General features: G+C 42.1%; 1 protein-coding gene across 1 annotated transcript; it reads left to right on the top strand.

The window, feature by feature from the left end:
- Positions 1-1,134: 1,134 nt before the first annotated feature.
- Positions 1,135-13,427, top strand: dhrs3b (dehydrogenase/reductase (SDR family) member 3b). The gene is made up of 6 exons (XM_078247516.1): positions 1,135-1,889; positions 9,608-9,751; positions 10,086-10,205; positions 10,609-10,847; positions 12,692-12,817; positions 12,950-13,427. The coding sequence occupies exons 1-6, from the start codon at positions 1,695-1,697 to the stop codon at positions 13,032-13,034; spliced, it is 909 nt and encodes a 302-aa protein (XP_078103642.1). The 5' UTR covers positions 1,135-1,694; the 3' UTR covers positions 13,035-13,427.
- The last annotated feature ends 5,694 nt before the right edge of the window (positions 13,428-19,121 follow it).

Below are 19,121 nucleotides of genomic sequence, written 5' to 3'. Positions count from 1 at the left end.
CAAAGCAACCATTGTGAGGCTGCTCTTTAAACCCATCCCAGTTGCTGAAAAAGCCCTGCATTCAGCGATACCCAGTAAAAATCACAGTGCCAGGGCCAAAAATCACAGACTGGAATCTTGTCTGAGGCTCATGAATTCATAGGATTTGTTTAGGAGGTATTCACGCGGTTTTCTGTTTGTCACCCTGCCAAGCTTCTGAGACTGGGCTGACCTATTTTCCAAATTGCACTGTCACACATAACGGAAAGATGTAGTCTGCTTCAAAAACACCAAATGTTAACGCAAAACAAATTGGGTTCCAACAACTGATGTGGCTTTGCACATAGGAAATCGATACAAATGTAGTTTGTAATGTAATGTACTTGTACATTATGAGGCTACACACGTGTTTGTTAGCATCCAAATATTGAGGCTGGAGAGAGCAAAGATCAGTAACATCAACAGATTGCTTGTCAGTACGAGATCTGAACCCAGATTGCCCAATGTAAAGGTGAGCACATCAAACATGTTCCACTTATTGTATATTCTTTATCATAGATAGATTTTTTAAATATACAAGAACTGAAAATGTTGGATGTGCTTACCTTTACATTGGGCAATATGGGTTTAAATCTTTATCTATCTATCTATCTATCTATCTATCTATCTATCTATCTATCTATCTATCTATCTATCTTTCTATTTTGGGGGGTCTGTGTTATGGTTACAATTGTCAGGTGTCTCAGCTGTGTGTTTGTTTATTACTACTACTTAGCTGATTCACTGTTTGTTTGCTTATGTCTTCACTTAATTAATAGGGGGGGCGGAGTAAGGATTAGTTGACCTCAGTTATGTTTATGAATCCCTTGACCAAATAGCCCCATCTGGCACTCTTACATGAGAATAGTTTCGTTGTTGATTTTGCATTGACTTCGAACTGTCAGTGGAACCTGTGATCTAAACATTGTCATTGTTATTCTGCACGTCATGCAACGAGGTTAAGTTAATAAAGTTAAACTTTCCCAAACAAGATTGGGCACCCACCTGGGACGCAGTGGTGCGACCACTGGGGGGCCCTGGACCACAGATTGAAAACCACCTCTGTAGACACACGAAGTGGGTGGGGGAAGAGGCAAGTACGAAACCACTCGGGGCAGACGGGCTCTGGAGCAAAAATATTCATCCACTTAACACGTCAATCAGGATTAATGCCCATACAAACCTCCCTTTTAGGTTCATCCAGGGCTTTTCACTAGTGGAAGTACCGAAGCCAGGGCAGAGGCGGTGATATATAAGGCAGGACAGGACAGGACAGGACAGGAACACAACAGTAAAAGCCCAGCGGGTTCAGTAGCGCACAAGGAGCGCCGCCTGGACTTCACGTCTCTGCGTCTCTACCAAAGGTTGACAGGCGTATGACTGATCACTCACTCACTCATCTCCAGAGCGTGATGCACGTCGACTGTCATGTCCGAGCTCCTTGAAGTCACACACTTCTGCTCTTTTTAATATTCCATCGCCATTGGATTACTCATGCAACAGTTTCTGAGGCTGCAGATGAGATTGTTTGCATGCGGATAAACTTGCAGGAGCTCGCAAGTCGCTGCCCCTGCACTGTTGGGAGGGGATATCAGTGTGTGTGTGCACGTAAACTTGCAGCGTAAACATTATAGGCTATAGCCTACTTATCGGCTTGCCCGCGAGCACTTTTCGAGATGGATTTGAAAAGCGCGTGTCGCATGTGTCTTTTCCCCGTTCAGATGCTCTATTACATACTCAAAGCAAGTTTGTTTTCGCTGTTGCCGAGCAGAAGGAAGGACCTGACCAAGGAGGTGGTATTGATCACCGGTGGGGGACGAGGCATCGGGCGGCACCTGGCCAAAGAGTTTGCCAAGCAGGGGGCCAGAAAGGTAATTTCATCTAACTATATAGACAACTTGTTGCAGCCACATTGCTCCTTCCACTCCTTAGCAAAGAAATGCATCAGCAAATTAGTATTTATACTTTAAGTTATGTTTGCATGCAATCTGTTGTAGGTTTAGTTTGTGTCAAAACCAGGAGTAGTAATTGGGCAGCCTGAATCCCCCTCCGCCTCAGGTAGCCTGCTCAGTCCTGTCCACCCTGCCCCAGGTGTGTTGTTGCTCCACTTTTCTATGGAAGCAGGGATCATAACCTCCAAGTAGCCTGGTTGGTCCAGTGAGACGAAACACTGCCCTCAATTTTGGTTGAGTATTGCACAACAGCTTGGGTCAACCAGAGGGCAGGTCTGGGCAGCCTTTATGGCAGATTGATGTGATTAAGTGCAGCACTAGGCTGACATCCACCCTGCTAAAGGTCTGACTGATTCTGGTATGACTGACATGTCTACAAAGTGTATTATCGTACGATTTAGGCTGTGTTAAAGGCATTGACTGTGTGTATGTGTGTGTGTGTGTGTGTGTGTGTGTGTGTGTGTGTGTGTGTGTGTGTGTGTGTGAGATCAGTCTGCACTTATAAAATATGGCAACATATAACAACACCAGAAAAGGCCCCATAATGCTTTTAATAAAAGCCAGATTATGTTTTATTTTCAAGGCCTTTTATGGAGTGTATGCAACACTAAATGAACAAAACAACATAACAGAAAGGGGTTAGGGAGGAACAGATTACATTATCTTGGATTTGTTTAAAGTACAAATGTCTGTTACAGTAACTGAAATGCATTGTATTCAGATGACAAAGGTAATAGCTTAAAATGGTGTCCACAAATCATCATTGTGTTTTTACAGCTGGATTGTGAAGGTGATTTGTGCATGCTCTTACCCATGTTTCCATTATTCTTTAGAATAGGATCAACTGTGTAACATCCTGTTCTATGGATTTTAAAGTTAAGGGGATCCAAAAGTTATCTGATAACATTACTTAATCAGATAGAGTTAGACCGATCCATTGGATGCAACGTTTGCAAACCCAAAATGTATAATTACAATTCTCACAGGAAATCAGTTTAAAATCTATTCATCCAGTCCTGCCAATTTCAGAGAATCTCCCCACTCGTCTAAACCATGCACCCTCCCATCTTGCCCACTCTCCCCATCCCTCACCCCCCTAACAAGGAGCCATCACATGGGCCTGAAATCCTCAAGCGGCTACATAGAGAGTTCCTCATCACTGCAGGTCAGGCCAACCTCCGTTCCCATCACCATTTCCACCTACGGTTTGTCTACCAATCCAGTGGGGGAACATTACACAGCTGAGTGCCTGATGAGCCGCTGGTGTCTCTTTAGCAGTAATGTGTTAATACAGAGTAGCTCTATTTTTGATAACCTCAGATGGGAGTCATCATTGCAAATGGAAGAAAGTGGTAGTAATTTCCCTGGTAGGAAGCATTGAGCAGCCAAGCTGAAAGCTGCGGGTTGTAATTATCTGTACATGTGTGACACAAGCCCCACATCTCAGATGCTCTCTTAAGGCGCAATTTCAGCAGCTTGAAAACATCGCTAAAAGCTGAATGAAACACTAACTGCCTCCCTCTGTCTTTCAATGCCATCTCCTTGGGGAACGTGCAAGAAGAAACCAGTGGGTTTTAAAAGCTTTACTTTGCAGCTGCACAACAAAGGATGTCACCATGCTTTTCAGCACCCCATTGTTGGGTATTATCTAGGTGTGAAGGCTTTGAAAACAACACCTGTGGTAATGTGTATGACAATTACTCCCTGCCTAAAGACATGCTAAAAGGAAATAGGACGGTAATTATGAATAGGGCTAACCTCTACGAACTTGCGCTCACCCCAGTTTGAGCCCCTTTGTGATTGGCAGCCGGAATTTCCTTTTACCTCTGCTTTAGGCTTTGGTGTTTTCACGGTGTGAGGAAGACTAACTACATCGTTGATGAAAGAATCCGGCGATGGAGAGCCGGGGACTCAGGAGGGGAGCCAGGTCTTCTTGTGTGCTGTTCGGGGGGGAGAGCGAAGCTCTGAAACAATAAACCAGACCAAAGTATTTTCACACACGGCATCCAAGTTCAGAGCACTGCGAGAGGGTTTCAGAACAATGCCAGTAAATAGTTGACAGCTAAACAGCATAATTCTTCAAAGCTCCATTTCTAAGTACTTTTCAGCATCAACTTTACAAGAAAGGGTTTTGCAGAAAACATTGGTTTTCCTGTGGTTGTAAACATTACATAAAGAGATCACTGCGAGGAAGATGAATCAAACCGGAGCACCGACAACAGGTTTGTGTGAGTGGGTGTGTGTGTGTGTGTATGTGTTGTGCTGGAGGCGGGAAGCACACTGCTCCCAGCTGGGTATTGCCCTGCAACTGACCTGGCTGTCTCCGCAGTAATTAGACAGCGGCAGGCGACTGCCTCCTGAACTCCTGCTGCCCCCTCTGTGTGCCGCCTCTCTGCTGGCTCATACAATGGGTGTGAAAAGGAGGGTTCATACCCACCCATACATTCAAATCTGAGAGATAAAGTATCACTGTAATTCAGCTGGTGCTACTGGAGACACGGAGGCATACACCACAGCCAGTGGCATCTGTGCTCGCTCTGAAAGTCTTGTGTTAAGCTTTGCCACATTAAATTTGTCGTTTTAGAGACCTTTTACTTACAGCATCGTCATTGGTGGACTTAGTATGTTGATTCTTTACTTAAGTAAAAGTACTAATACCACACTGTAAAAACTACTCCTTTACAAGTAAAAGTCCTGCATTGAAAATGTTACTGAAGTAAAAGTATGTTAGTGTCGTCTGGAAAATGTAAAATAATAAATAATACAAATAAAAGCACTCAATGCAGAAAACTCCTCACATTTTAGAAAACTGGAAATGATCAAAACAACTAAGTTTTTAATTGGCTAATCCTTTCAGATGGATTAGTAGGCCTGTACTGTATATTGTTGGGTAGTTTAGTTTATAATAAACCATCGTACTTTATAAACTACATGTGTTTCGTGTGCAAACATCTTAATTTGTAAAGTAACTAGTAACTAAAGCTGTCAGATGAATGTAGTGGGGTAAAAAGTACAATATTTTCCTCTGAAATGTAGTGGAGTAGAAGTAGAGAGTGGCATTAAAAGAAAAGACTCAAATATAGTACAAGTGTCTCAAATGTTTACTTAAGGTACTTGAGTACATTTACTTAGTTACATTCCACCACTGCAGCGTGTGTTGACATTAAGTCCTGGTAGGCATGCCCAGTTCGAACAGTCACTTCTTTATCACTGATAGTGAAGGGGGCTTCTGCAAGGTCAATTAAAAACTTGTTTTCTTACTGTTTACTATCCAGATCGGAATTTGGCCAATGGTTGTTTGTTCTGAGGGTCCTGTGTGCTGTGACGGATGATAAACCTAATTAATTAAATAACATTTTAACAGGAGAGCACAGTTTGAGTGCTGACTTTTAATGAGAGCTGTCAGCTTTGTTTGTAAGGCTCAAATCCTATTAAAAGCTTTCAGTTATTTATCAAGACCTGTCTGCCTTCACTGATTACTCAAATGGGCTTGCAAATGAAGCAAACAAAAAAACCCAATCAAAAGTAACACAAACAGAGGGAGCCAAACCCTTAAGGGATATTTCACCGCTGGAAAGATGAATATGTATTTAAATTGGGTCATTTATGTAGTAGAAATGTGAAAAGGATTTAGAAATTGGTTCCTTCTAGACCGAGAAAAGACAGAAATGTGTTTTTGGCTCATGTGGATGAAAGACAACAACTCCCAGAATGCACTTGCTTTGCTTCCCTAGGAGGCCACGCCCAAGCCACGCCTACCGGTTACAGAATGCAGTCAAGTCAAGTCATACAAGTCAAGTGGGTTTTATTGTCATTTCAACCATATACACTAGGGGTGGAACGGTACACTGAAGTCACGGTTCGGTTCAGACATCACGGTTCGGTTCGGTACAATGGAGGGAAAAGCATAACAAAAATGCAGAAGGCAATTTTTTTTATTGTGCATGTCTCAGGCTGTACCACCTAGCGTAATCCAGTCTCTCCCCTGAGCTAGTTGCAACAGCCTGAAGCGTATAAAGTAAGATGTAAACAATAAGTAGGCTACCCCACATCATCTCCAGACTCCATCTGGAACTTGTAAACAAAATAAGACAATCAGCTAGTAGTGTGATATGGGAGACAAGCGCTGCTCTCATATGTGAATGCACAGAGCAGGGGTGTTAAAAGAGCAGCTTCGGTTACACAGAGCAGTTGACGAATTGTGGCATTAGCTTCACACGCTAACAGCGGAGCTAGCAGCTAACGGCGGAGCTAACAGCTAACGGCAGAGCTAAAAGCGGTGCTAACAGCGGAGCAAACAGCGAAGCAAATGGGCCTGGAAGCCATTTGTGGTCGAGGCAAGAAGGGATACAGCTACAGTACATCCGTGTTTGGTTGTATATGGAAGGGACTAGTTTGCTTAGTGTGGAGTCACTGGACCGACTTGACATGTAGATGGAGCTTGGGAGCTTCAGAGCTAAGGCGGGGCTACAGATTAGGTGTCCCTAAGAAACGCGTATGTAACAATAGTTCCACATTAAATTAATTCATTTACACACAAGTTTTATTTATTTTTATACCGTGTATTCTCCGTGTAAATTCATGTACCGAACCGAGACGCCTGTACCGTTTCGGTTCAATACGAATACATGTACCGTTCCTCCTCTAATATACACTGTATATAGTGAAACCAAACAACGTTTCACTGTGGCGTTACACATTTAAAATATATAAAAATGACATTTTATGAAAACATTTTATAAAAACGACATTATATAAAAACGACAAGACAGGCTACATTTAGTGCACACACATTATAGACTATACATAAAGTGCAATTACTATTCACCATGAGGTGAAGGTAGAATATAAGAACTTTCTTGAGATATGCGTGGTTGAAATCACCAGCAACAATAAATAGTCCATCCGGATGTGGAGCTCACTGATAGCGCCGTAAAGTTCAGCTAACACATTGGTAGCATTAGCGCGTGGTGGGATGTAAACACAGAGTATAAACACAGCTGTGAATTTGCATGGAATGTAGAATGGTCGGCATTTAACAGTCACAAACTCCACCAGCAGTGAGCAGTAGTTGGATACAAGCACCGCATTTCTGCACCAGTCCGTGTCCGTGTTAACCAAGGGGGTAAGTCTCTCTCCACAACGCATAGCTCCTATGGCGCCATTTTGATGCTAATAAGCCATCACCCGCCGTTAGCATTCCATTGACTGCCATTCATTTTGACGTCACTTTGACAGCGAATAACTTTACATCTGAAGCGTTTAAAGACTTTGTCTATTGTTTATTTCTAAAGAAACACGACAATGTATAAAAGGCTCCATTACCTTGTATCTCATGTTATGGCTCCGTAGCAGACGTTTTTGTAAAAATAGGCTAACGATTGTGTCATAACCACGCGACTTACTGTCGCATAGTAGAGGAATTACCGTAGAGTACAGGAGAAGCGTGCAGGCAGTTTTGACTTACATTAGCTGTTTAAGTGTAATTACTGATGTTAACTAGCATTTTAGTTAGCAATAATTAGCCTGTGCCTATGTTATCTCCGTACATATACCTACGCTCTCCGTCTCTGCAAGATTCGGAATGATTGAGATTTCTCTTGGCACAGCTATCAGAAGATTTCCAACTTTCAGAAAGGGTGCTCATGTCACATCTACATCTTCGAGCTCAGTTGGGGGCTGCGTAGTAATGCTCAGCCATCACCGGAAAAGTGCTTCTAATATCCTTCACTGGTCTCTGTCCAGAGCAACGGGATCTGTTGGTCCATTTATTTAACTTACTATTGTGTTAACACAGTCCACCTCCACGAGTCTTACCCGGTGACAGAGCAGCATTTGCTTGGAAGGCTAGCAGGCCTGGTAGCTGGATAGCGGAGTCCAGTACACTGTTGTTCAGCCTTGTTTCCACAAATTCAAAAACACAGCAGTCGCTGAACTCGCGTTGGGAGTTTCGTTGAAGTTGGATGTAGTCCATTTTGTTGTCTAATGAGCGGACATTTTCAAGCAGGATGGATGGGACAGGTGGCCGGCTAGCGTTAGCTTTCCACCTAGCTCGAACTCTTGCCCTCGTGCCGCGTTTCCGCTTTCTCACACATCGATTTCGATGTCCGCTTCCCTGGCTAGCGACATCAAGCATCACCGCAGGCTGAGGTTCTGGTCTGTGTAGCAGGCAAAACTTGCGTAGTGTGTCGAGTATTCCGTCTGTAATAAAGTTTCCTGCATATTCTCCGATTTGTACCAATGTATCCCGGTGGTACACATGTGCAGTAGTTGGAATGCACATAATTGCAAGGTTGCTGCTGAAAAGAGAGAGCCTGTTAGCTTAGCTTCAAGATGGCTGACACTCGACTCACATCAGGTAGTGACAGTCCTACCCCCTATGGGCGGGTTGAAAACATGCGGAACTAGCTGGCTGTACTATGGCTGTAGTCCATAGCCAGGGGCCAAAAATGCCTCCGATGATGCTAAATGACGATTTTTGCGTCATCAGAGTTTTTTTTTTAAGACACACAATACAGAGCTCTATCATCTCAGGGGGACATGAGGGAGGGAAGCACGGTCATTCGAAAATACTACTGGGTTTCTACTAATACAAAGCTTAATGCTAATCGGTGAAGTATCCCTTTATTGCTTCAGATCTGATGAAGAAATAAAGAACACGTTCCAGACTGTAAGAGCTTTACAGTGTCAATATTTCTGTTTGGTTTGCTTCTGCCAATGTTACTATCAGACATTGTAGTATTACTATAATATTACATTAGCATACTGTCATTGCCAGTATGCTCTGTTTGGCTCTAGACAAATGCTAAGTGAATTTGAAAAGATTGGCACAGTCTGAAAGTGTCCTGTTACTGCAGGATGACCGACGTGCAAAAGACGACGTGATCATCTATAGCTATTGAATTCTTGCAAGTGGCAAGAGACACGCTCTCTTTTGTGTGTGTGTATGCGTACACACAATTACTTTTTCTGTCTCTCACATACACAAGCTCACTTTCCAGAAGACTTTTTGCTCAAATATTAACCTTGGTCAGGGGCGACCAGCCAAATCCCACACTGGCGTCCTCAGCACTTCACACATGCACTGTTTTCAGACTCCCTGACCAGAAATGACGGGGCTCATCTGCCCAACAGGCCGTGTAATCTCTTTGAGAATTTGTGTTTGAGAGAAGAGGAGGGCTGCACCCCCTGATTTCATTACCTTTCCCTGACCCCAAAGACTGACAGATCTAATTGCCCAATCACTAGTCCCCCACCTCCATCCAACCCCATGTTCCCTGCTCAAATGACTGGCCTTCATTTAGTCTCCGGGTGGATGAAGAGACAATTCATTCGCACAGCAACCCCCAAGCCTTTAATCTTCCTCTAAAACTATTTGTTGGAGTGAAAATGGCCTTTCTGTTCTCTGACTGAAAAGAGCATTGCTGCTCAAAGATCTCCACAGTTACACCAGGTCTCATTGCCAGAAAAATTGCGCAAAACATACGTAATGTTTTGTTGACGACTGACTGTAAAAAACAACCCTTTTTGTTCCACTTATAAGTTACGCTTCACTTGATTTGCTTCCGATCTCGGCACAGTTGCAATGCAGAGCATTTCTCTGTTTTCTATTCTTTAAAAATGTTTTTTTTTGCTAGGTGATCTTGTGGGGCCGAACAGAAAAGTGCCTCAAAGAAACTGCAGAAGAGATCTCTCTCTCAGGAACAGAGTGCCATTACTTCCTGTGTGATGTGGCCAATCGGGAGGAAGTTTACAACCAAGCCAAGGTGGTTAGAGAAAAGGTACGCCAGTTTCATATTTATTATAAAGATATTTCTACTTACACAAAGAGAAATGTCAAGAAAACACATCATGAACACGTCAAAATGTCGTGAAACACATCATAAAATAGTTCTCTGTGATGCCTCTGTCTCTGCTGCTGTATGTATATTGGCTCTGAGTTACTCTGTCTCCCATCTGGTGGATAGATTACACTTCATCTGAAATATCTGAATAAGAGAGCGGAATATTGCTGACAGCTCTGGAGCAGCACAACTGTATCATCTCACAAAAAGCAGACAGAGAACACATAAGATCTTTGACAGTGTTTTTTCTTGTTGTGCTTTTTAATCTCAGGTGGGAGATGTTACAATATTAGTGAACAACGCAGCTGTAGTCCACGGCAAAAGTCTGATGGACAGCGATGACGACGCCCTTCTGAAATCCCAACACATCAACACCATGGGACAGTTCTGGGTAAGGCTTGCAGAGACTAAGCAGAGGCAGTTTGCATGCAGAAGTTAGGGGAATTCCTCCTAGCAGATTATCCTTATCATTTTCATAGACTTGTCAATCATGACCGCTATTATGGCAGGTTAAGTGGGGTATTTCCAAATTGCCTCTCAGCCCCTGAAACATCAGAAGGATTTTAAAACTCATGGCTCATTTTTATTTTAAATGGACATCAAAAGACTATGCCATATGCAGACAGAAATGCAATTATCATCCCAATGGAAATGGAAATTTAATCTGGTTACACTGTGGGTCTGTTTCTCTTTTCTGTTCTGTTCTTTTTACTCTAAATGTAATTCACCTTCTATTTCCACGCTTCAATCCTCCTTGTATTCATACGCCCTTTTGTTTTCTTTCATCATCCCAGACTACAAAAGCCTTCCTGCCTCGGATGCTGGAGCTGCAGCACGGCCACGTAGTGTGCATAAACTCCATCTTGTCGCTGTCTCCCATCCCTGGGGCCATAGACTACTGCACCTCCAAGGCCTCATCGCTGGCCTTCATGGAGAGTCTGACGCTGGGCCTGCTGGACTGTCCCGGCGTTGGCTGCACCACTGTGCTTCCCTTCCACACCAATACAGAGATGTTCCAGGGCATGAGAGTCAGGTAGTTAAAGATGCTTTGTGTAATTGGTTTTTATTTTTAGCCAATCTAGCAATGCCAGTCCTTAGGTCCAATCAGTCCACCACATTGTTCCAGAGTGAAATATCTCAACAACTATTGGATGGATTGCCATATTGTGTACATTCATGTACCCAACAGAATGAATCCGACTGACTGTAGGGAGCCACTGACTTTTCCACTAGCACCACTGTGAGGTTGTGGTTCAGAGTGGATATCTTGACAGTTATTGGATGGATTGCTGTGAAATTAGCTATATAGTGATGACGGTATTTTTTATCAAATACTTTGATATTCAATTCAATTCAATTTTATTTATAGTATCAAATCATAACAAGAGTTATCTCAAGACACTTTACAGATGGAGTAGGTCTAGACCACACTCTTTAATATACAAAGTAATATTTAATATCCAGTAATTCCCCCAAGAGCAGTGCGACAGTGGCGAGGAAAAACTCCCTTTTAGGAAGAAACCTCGGTGATGAGAAAAACTTCCTCTAAGGGAGAAACCTCGGACAGACCCAGGCTCTTGGTAGGCGGTGTCTGACGGTGCCGGTTGGGGGTGTGACGAACAGTGGCAATAATAGTCACAATAAAGTTAATGGAACAGTGACTAGAAATAGTAGTTGTAGTAGTTCATGGCATAGCAGGGCACTGCAGGGCGTTACAGGACGTAGCAGGGCACAGCAGAGCATAGCAGGGCGTAGCAGGACACATCAGAGCGTAGCAGGGTGTAACAGAGCATAGCAGGGCACGCAGCAGGACCACAGCGACAGCTGCAACCATGATATAGGATATAGATATTGTGACGATATTGTAGGGTTGACTATTGGTGCTTTCACAAAATATTTACACAATGAGAGTTTTGATAAATAATCATCAGTAATATGGATATAATGACTGAGTGGGTAAAGGCAAATAATAGAACAGCTAGAACAGTCTGGTAAGTTCAGAAAATGGCATCACTTTACTGTAATGCAGACTTTAAAACCAGGAAAAGACAACACACAGTGTCATATATTGATATTACAATATCCAAAATCTAAACAATATCTAGTCTCATATCACGAGATCTATATAATATTGATATATTGCCCAGACCTCCATCTAACTTTTCATCTAGCGCCACCATTAAGTCCAAATTTTTACTTTGCAGTCAAATAGCTTGAAATCTGCTTAAAGGATTGGTACACAATTTTACATAGACGTTCATGGTTCCCAGATAATGTATTTGACTTTGGTGACTTTTCCTCTGTAATGAGCTACTCCCTAGTAGAATAATTAATTAATTATTAGATTAAACGATTAAAGACAGTCACAGTGCTGGGAACCTCCAAAGTGTGAGTTTATTTAAAAAGGAAATTTGTGACTCATTAGTGACTCATTCATTAAGGAATTCATCGATTTATTAATTTGTCATCAGTCTATCTGCCCCCTTGAGGTCTTTAAAGATGACAATGAACCTTGGTGCTTTAAATCTTTTTAATAGTGCTGAACGATGTAAGGTGCTTTGCATGTATAACACAGAATGTTCTTGTATAGGTGTATGAGTACACCCAACCTTTCACATTGTTGTGTACTAGCTTTTAGAAACATCAAAAATATTTCACGCGCAGTATGGCAGCTCACACCAACAGATCTAAACTTTTTTGCTATGTTACCATTAAACGTATGTCTAGCTTGCTAAAGCAGATTTGTTTGCACTGTAATTTCAACCTAAAATGTCCACCAACGGGCTTGTTAGGAGGAGTGGATACACCTTGAAAATGCATTCTTGGTTTCATCAGAAAGATCACTTTGTCTTAAAACTACTATATTTTATTTTGCAGGTTTCCCCAGCTCTTTCCACCTCTCCGACCTGAGGTAGTTGCCCAGAGGACTGTGGATGCAGTCAGAGCTGACAAGGCCTACCTATACCTGCCCTGGACTATGCATGCCCTTGTCTTTTTAAAAAGGTAATTACAAAAAATAAAAAATCTTTTGAAAAGAAAATTCTCATTTAACATTTTCTTTGTTTTGTCTTGCTTTTAATGACCATACTTGTCCCATGCTTAACACTCCACCCTTGGTCTTTATGCACTTTTTAGCTTCATGCCACAAGTTTCACTTGAAGAAATCCACAGGTTTTCTGGGAGTTACACCTGCATGAACACGTTCAAAGGGAGGACATGAACCTGGATTGCACACAATGTGAGAGAGACCTCAACAGCTCTGGGGTGTACTGAAGGGAATGTGGACCCTTAAGACGTCAGCAAGGAGGATAGAGGAGGCCCCATGATAGCGTGAAGACAAATACTTAGCGGACATGCAAGGCGGTTGCTTCTGCAGGTAGAATTAATTGATAAACTGCAGGGTACATCCGGATCCCATCTGTATCTGTGCCTATGTGTATAGTATGAAGGACTGAATGCCATTCTCACTTTGAACAGAAGCCATGCATAGGTCTGAACCAGTAGTTATTCTGGGAGTTTTTTTGTGACACTTGTTTTAGCCTGTTTTTACACTTCTATTTTTAATTCTTCTTCTTTGAATCAAAACAAGATAATAAAAATGGAGTTTTAGAGATGCACTGTGTGTCCTTTGTGCATGATGAAAGCAGAAAAAGTGAACACTTGGGAGGTACAGATTGTTTGTTGTCTGGGTTTTGACTCCCATAGCACCTTTGATTTATTCTAAGCAAGAGTGACTGTGACAGACGATGTTGTCAAAACATAAAACATACGCTCAGGGGAGGCATGTGTATTCCTGTCTGTTGCCTGTTGTCAGAAAATGGTGTAATTCTCCATAAACATATTGAACTCAAAACAAGTTTGTCAGGACCTCCTCCTCCCACGTGCAGAGTGGTCTAAACCACATTCAATGAACAAACATGGACAGGCAGAGAGACTGTTGTATTTATTGAGCCCTGAAAGAGCAGCAGTCATCTTTGGACCTCAATTATTAAAGTTAAAAGTAAACGTCTAAAATAAGATTCCAATATTTCACATTTGTTTCTTTTTTTAGCTTGGATCACTCTCATACAATCTTGTCTACCACCGCCACACATTTTTTTGGTAGTAGATCATATAAATGTGATTGGTATGAACCCCAGAGGCTAATTTTCTAAAAAGAAAGGAACGATATGGAGCCTATTTCTCTTTATTGCATATGAATCTGAGCATGTTCCAAGGCTTTAGCTCCGAACAGAGGGAGGGAGCTGCGTAAATTCACAATGGATGAGATGTCTAACAATAACCTTTTGATAGAGGATATTATTCAAGAAGTAGAAAAAGCATGTTCTAAAATCAGGAAGAGACAAGCTCATAGCTGAATTACCAAAAGATTGTCAGAAAAACTTGAGACAGCGTGGAATGGAAATTAAACAAAAGTCTCTTCCCATGAGAAATGTGCAAGGAGCTTCTGATTTAACTCCAGTAGCTGATGAGAACCTTCAACCAAAGAGAAGAAACTGATCTGAGATTTCAGATTATGTGAGCTGAATGAAAGTGAACTCCAGTATATTAAAGGAATAGTGTGACATTTTTGGTAAAGGTGCTTATTTGTGTTCTTGCTCAGGATTAGACGAGAATATCAGCAGCCGATTATCTAAGCTTAGCATAAAGACTTGAAAGCAGGGGACACAGCTAGCCTACTTTTGTCCAAAGGTAAAAACAAATCTTCCTATGTATGTGTGCTGGGAGTGATATTGATCTTCATATCCAACTCTCAGCAAGATAGGCTGAAATACGTGTATTGTCCAAACTACTGAATTATTTCTTTAACTAAAATAGCCTGGTGGATACAACAGCACCTTGACTATGTCCATGGTGGGGGTGTTATGGGGAAGCCTAAGGGTAGATGTTCCATTCCTGTGTGAAAACATCTCTTTCCACTCCATTCATATTTTAATATTATGTTACATTTTAAACATGTTGACTGAGATTGTATTAATTAAGAATACATAAAGACACCAAACTTCAAAAGGTATTGCATTTTGATTTAAAATCCAACTCTGAGCCTCATTTATTACAGCTGTTTCCCACCATGCATGTAGTTAGCATAGCATCTAGCCCTAAAAGCATAAAAGCAATGCAGTGTAACGTCAAGACGATCTGCTTCCTGTTTACACTGTGCCCAGTGTATGTGAACGGTTATGTGATATGCATTGTCAGACATGTTAATATGGATGGAGATAGTTCTGTTACAGAGCTAAAACTCTTGTGTGGATGGAGATAGTTTTTGTGTCAAACATAGTAGTGTAGATGTAGCTTCTCTGAGCAAGTGAAACAGACTTTTAGAAGGTTATTGCATTGATTAGTGTTGCACCTGTGTAGGTGTTGCTAAACTCAAACAGGTCAGTATATCTTTCATACTGTACCTTAGGGTAACAGTGCCTCTACTTCCTTTTAGTGCCATGCTAGTGTGTTTGCGCTTGTTTTTAAGGAACTTAGATTTAATTTTGTGCAATCCAGGACAGACCTGAGACACCTAAGCAAATTTCTTTTTTCAGTAGAAGTTCAGTTTCACATCAAGAGTAGTAAAGACCTGTGTGTGTGTACCACCTATTTTACTCCAAATGTCTATAGTTACCGGACAAAGCAATCCCTGTATGAAGCCGTTCCACCTTTAATTTTGAGAATAGTCTGCCATCCAGTGCATGAAGGCCATTCTGACAAATAAGAAGAGAACCAAACCTAAATTGAAGCAAAATTAAAAGTGCAGGTTATATAGCTCCACAAAAAACACAAGACCTTTAGGGATCGTGAGCTGCAATAAAAATAACTAATAAGGTTAAGGAGGGGTTGTGCTCGTTTTCACCTCACAGATGGTAGACAGTGAATCAGAACTCATTAATGTTTAATGAGATGAGCACATTGAGGTTTATCACAATAAAAGAAAGGGCTGTAGTAAAAATGAAAATACCGCACTCAGCTGCATGTTTCTAAACCTCAAGGGAAGCCTGTGTTGAACTTTTTTAACAAGCTAAACCTCTTTATGATGTGACTGTCCATGATTACATTGGAAAATATACACATACACATAAACTAAAACAGCACAGCAGGACTTGAAACATAAAACAATGTCAATGCACTATTTAGAATTACCACAGCCTTTAATAATGAATGAATGAATTAATCATTTTATTAGTGTGTCATGCATAAAACAAAATATGCCCAGCCTAAACAGGTTGCTTTGTATAATATTGCATTCAGTAGGATGATCACCTCGACGTAAAGTCTCACCACTCATTCACACCACAAAAAATGGCAGTTAAGATTAAAAACGTTTGCTTTCACAAATTAAATAGGCAGTGTGATGAATGTGTTGACTCGCCACAAGAACACACAAAGCTCCACCTTATTATCTACAGACCTCAGAATTCCATTCCTTCTGTTTGCTTAATGATATGCTCTGATTGTTTCTCCTGAAACTGTAACTAGTATGTATAGATCAGAGCAGGGGTGGACTGGGACAAACATTTGGCCCTGGCAATTCCGTCCCTTACCGTTCCAATTTCAGACAGGGACATTATTTGCTTTATAGTTGCAAAAACCAGGCACACATGAGATTATGGCAACAGCAGCACTTACAGACTTTCATAAACTTACTGTGTAAGGCAGTAAACATAACTGCCATGGCACCATCTTAGAAAATGAAAATGGAAATGCTTGAATATTTAAAACATATTATTACATATTTAAACACCCAAAACACCAAAGTACGAAGTCATAATGGACCAGACGTAAGCTTTGATTTTCAAAAGTAGAAGCCTGACTGCACCAGACGGGAGGCTCCAGGCTGCAGCTGTACAATCTTGCATATTTTCGTCAAACTAGTGTGAAACGCCAGTGTTGTCTAATTTTTCTTTTATCCAGCGGCCCAAATCGGCCCAAGAACTGCCAGATTGCCAGATTGCCAGCCCGCCTATGGATCAGAGCAAAGAGCAATGTTCAGCGAAAATGCAACTGAGTGCAAATTTGTGCTTATCTGTAGGCCATGCTGTTTCCTTCCTCACTGTGAGGTTAATCATGAAGCCAATACTCTTTAACCCAGAAGAGACAATGTGCAGCATGATAATAAATTCAGATTCTCTGCTAAATATTGAACATTATGAAACCAGCCAACATTGACGTGACACATGTAAAATGTTACTGTAAACGAGAAAGACAAGTCTTAGAGCTCTGTAAGAGTACACACACAAAGGACTTTGAAACTTACACTTCAACCCCTCTAATAAACACATGAGGGGATATGGAGATCACAGATTCAGACACACAGAGAGAGAGAGAGAGAGAGAGAGAGAGAGAGAGAGAGAGAGAGAGAGAGAGACACCCCATATCTGAGCACAAGTCAAAGCAAGAACACACAACCAAAGGGAAACCCATGAGAGTGGCTGTAAAAGCTGTGATAGTGCCTGCTCTTTGGCTGCCAGACAAGGCTCATAAACATTCATTTGAATCCCAGCGAACCATAAATGCCCTCCTGTGTGCACTCACGATAGGGCCGCACATTTTGATCAGTAGGTGACCCGCACTGGGTGGGGAGGGGGACGGACTCTGCCGAGAGTGAACCCTAGCCTCTTTCAGGGGTCTGTTTCTCATTCTCTGTGTGAGCTGTTACGAAAGCACAGGGAGAATAAGCATGTTGGGATGGAACTAGGTCGGGGAGGCATGTAGTTTTTGATGCTGGAAGAGGAGGGCTAAAATGGTTGGAAAGCTCATGGGGAAGGTTCAGAGCAAGGTTAGCCAAATACTGAATAAATCAAAGGGGGTTTGGAAAGCTCTTTCCCTGCTGAAGGCGCTCAGCTCTAGCCTAGAAATCTAGATGCACCATAGTGGCAGCAAATGTAATTTGCAGCCAGTGTCAGTCTAGCAACTCTCCGTTGGCTTGCGAGCTGGAAAAACCAAATTCTGGTCAGGCCAATCACATCGTGTATAGAGTCGGTGGGCGGGCTTAACATAAGGATGGCAGAATTGCAACGGTTCCGTGTGAATTCCCTGCTATTTGAAAACAAAGAAGATGGCTGCAGCTACTGGCGAACAGCAGTCTTTCGAATCTGCTTTGGCCACGACTCTGGTAGACTTGGAGTTAAGCACTGAAGTCATTCTTAAAAAAGGATTGTGTTCGGAGTTTTGCCGACCGGATACGGCAAAAGTTTAATCTATCAACTGGCGTTGCTCTGAATTTGAAAGACAACCGTTTATCCCGCCCCTCGGATTGAGCCCTGCCAATGTTGAGTTCCCAGACCCAACATCTTGATGTGGGTCTGGCTTGTCAGGCTAGCTCAGCTCCAGAGGACTTAAGGTTCGGACACATGGGGAGAAATTGGATAGTGTAGCTGTCTTAGCTCTAGCCTATATCCATGATGTTCCTCTTCCGGGATTGCTCCGGTTCTGCCGGAAATTCCACCTGATGTCCCTCTTTTCAGCCGGATGTCCGTTACCTTCCGCTTTCTTTGTGTTGTACTGGTCAACTGGTGGATTTATGGTTAACTGCTCCTCAGATCTCTGCAGGGTAAATCCAGACAGCTAGCTAGACTACCTGTCCAATCTGAGTTTTTTGTTTCAAGACTTAAACAACCTTTGAAGGTACAAGTTTCACCAAAACAAGTTCCTTCCCGAGGCTATTTTGCAGCGGCAAGGTTGCTCTGTCCGGCGCTCATCCTGGAATGCTGTGTGGACTAGCCAGACCCTCCTCTGCAGCACTGTGGAGGAAGGTCTGGCATGCGAGACTATCTCAGCTCTGACCACATTCTCAGGTGTCTTTGCTGAACAGTTCAGTTTTATTTAGGATTGTTTTGCCATCTTAAAACAGTGTGGCTAATTTTAAAAGACTGCACTGAATTGAATCATCATCTTTGATACTGACCACAAATATGTTCATGCAAGTTTATCTTAAAGACCCTCTCCAATGACAATCAAGTTTTCAATCTTAACATGTCCATGTGGTGTTTTTCATGTTACAAGACATATCATGAGCTATGGCTGATCATTTCCACCTTGGAACTGCAGTGTACCAATGACAGTCTCAGAAAACAGTGATTCAGGCAGCCAGGGTTTCATCATAGACTGTATAAGAAGATGGATGAGGCGTATTCATTCCTCTCAGTCTGCACAGTAGTGATCGGGCGGTGGAGCTGCGGGATCCAATTGCGAGTCAATCACGTTTCATAACGTTCTACACTGTTTTTATAGTATCAAAGCATCACAAACACTTGAACATACATCATCCTGATCCGACCTGCCAAAACTGACAGAAATCATCTTTGGGAAACATGTA

Source organism: Sander vitreus, chromosome 4 (assembly GCF_031162955.1).
Source record: "Sander vitreus isolate 19-12246 chromosome 4, sanVit1, whole genome shotgun sequence".
In the NCBI taxonomy this organism is placed as follows: Eukaryota; Metazoa; Chordata; class Actinopteri; order Perciformes; family Percidae; genus Sander; species Sander vitreus.
Note: the sequence above shows the minus strand (reverse complement) of the source record. Positions and strands in the feature narration are given on the sequence as shown.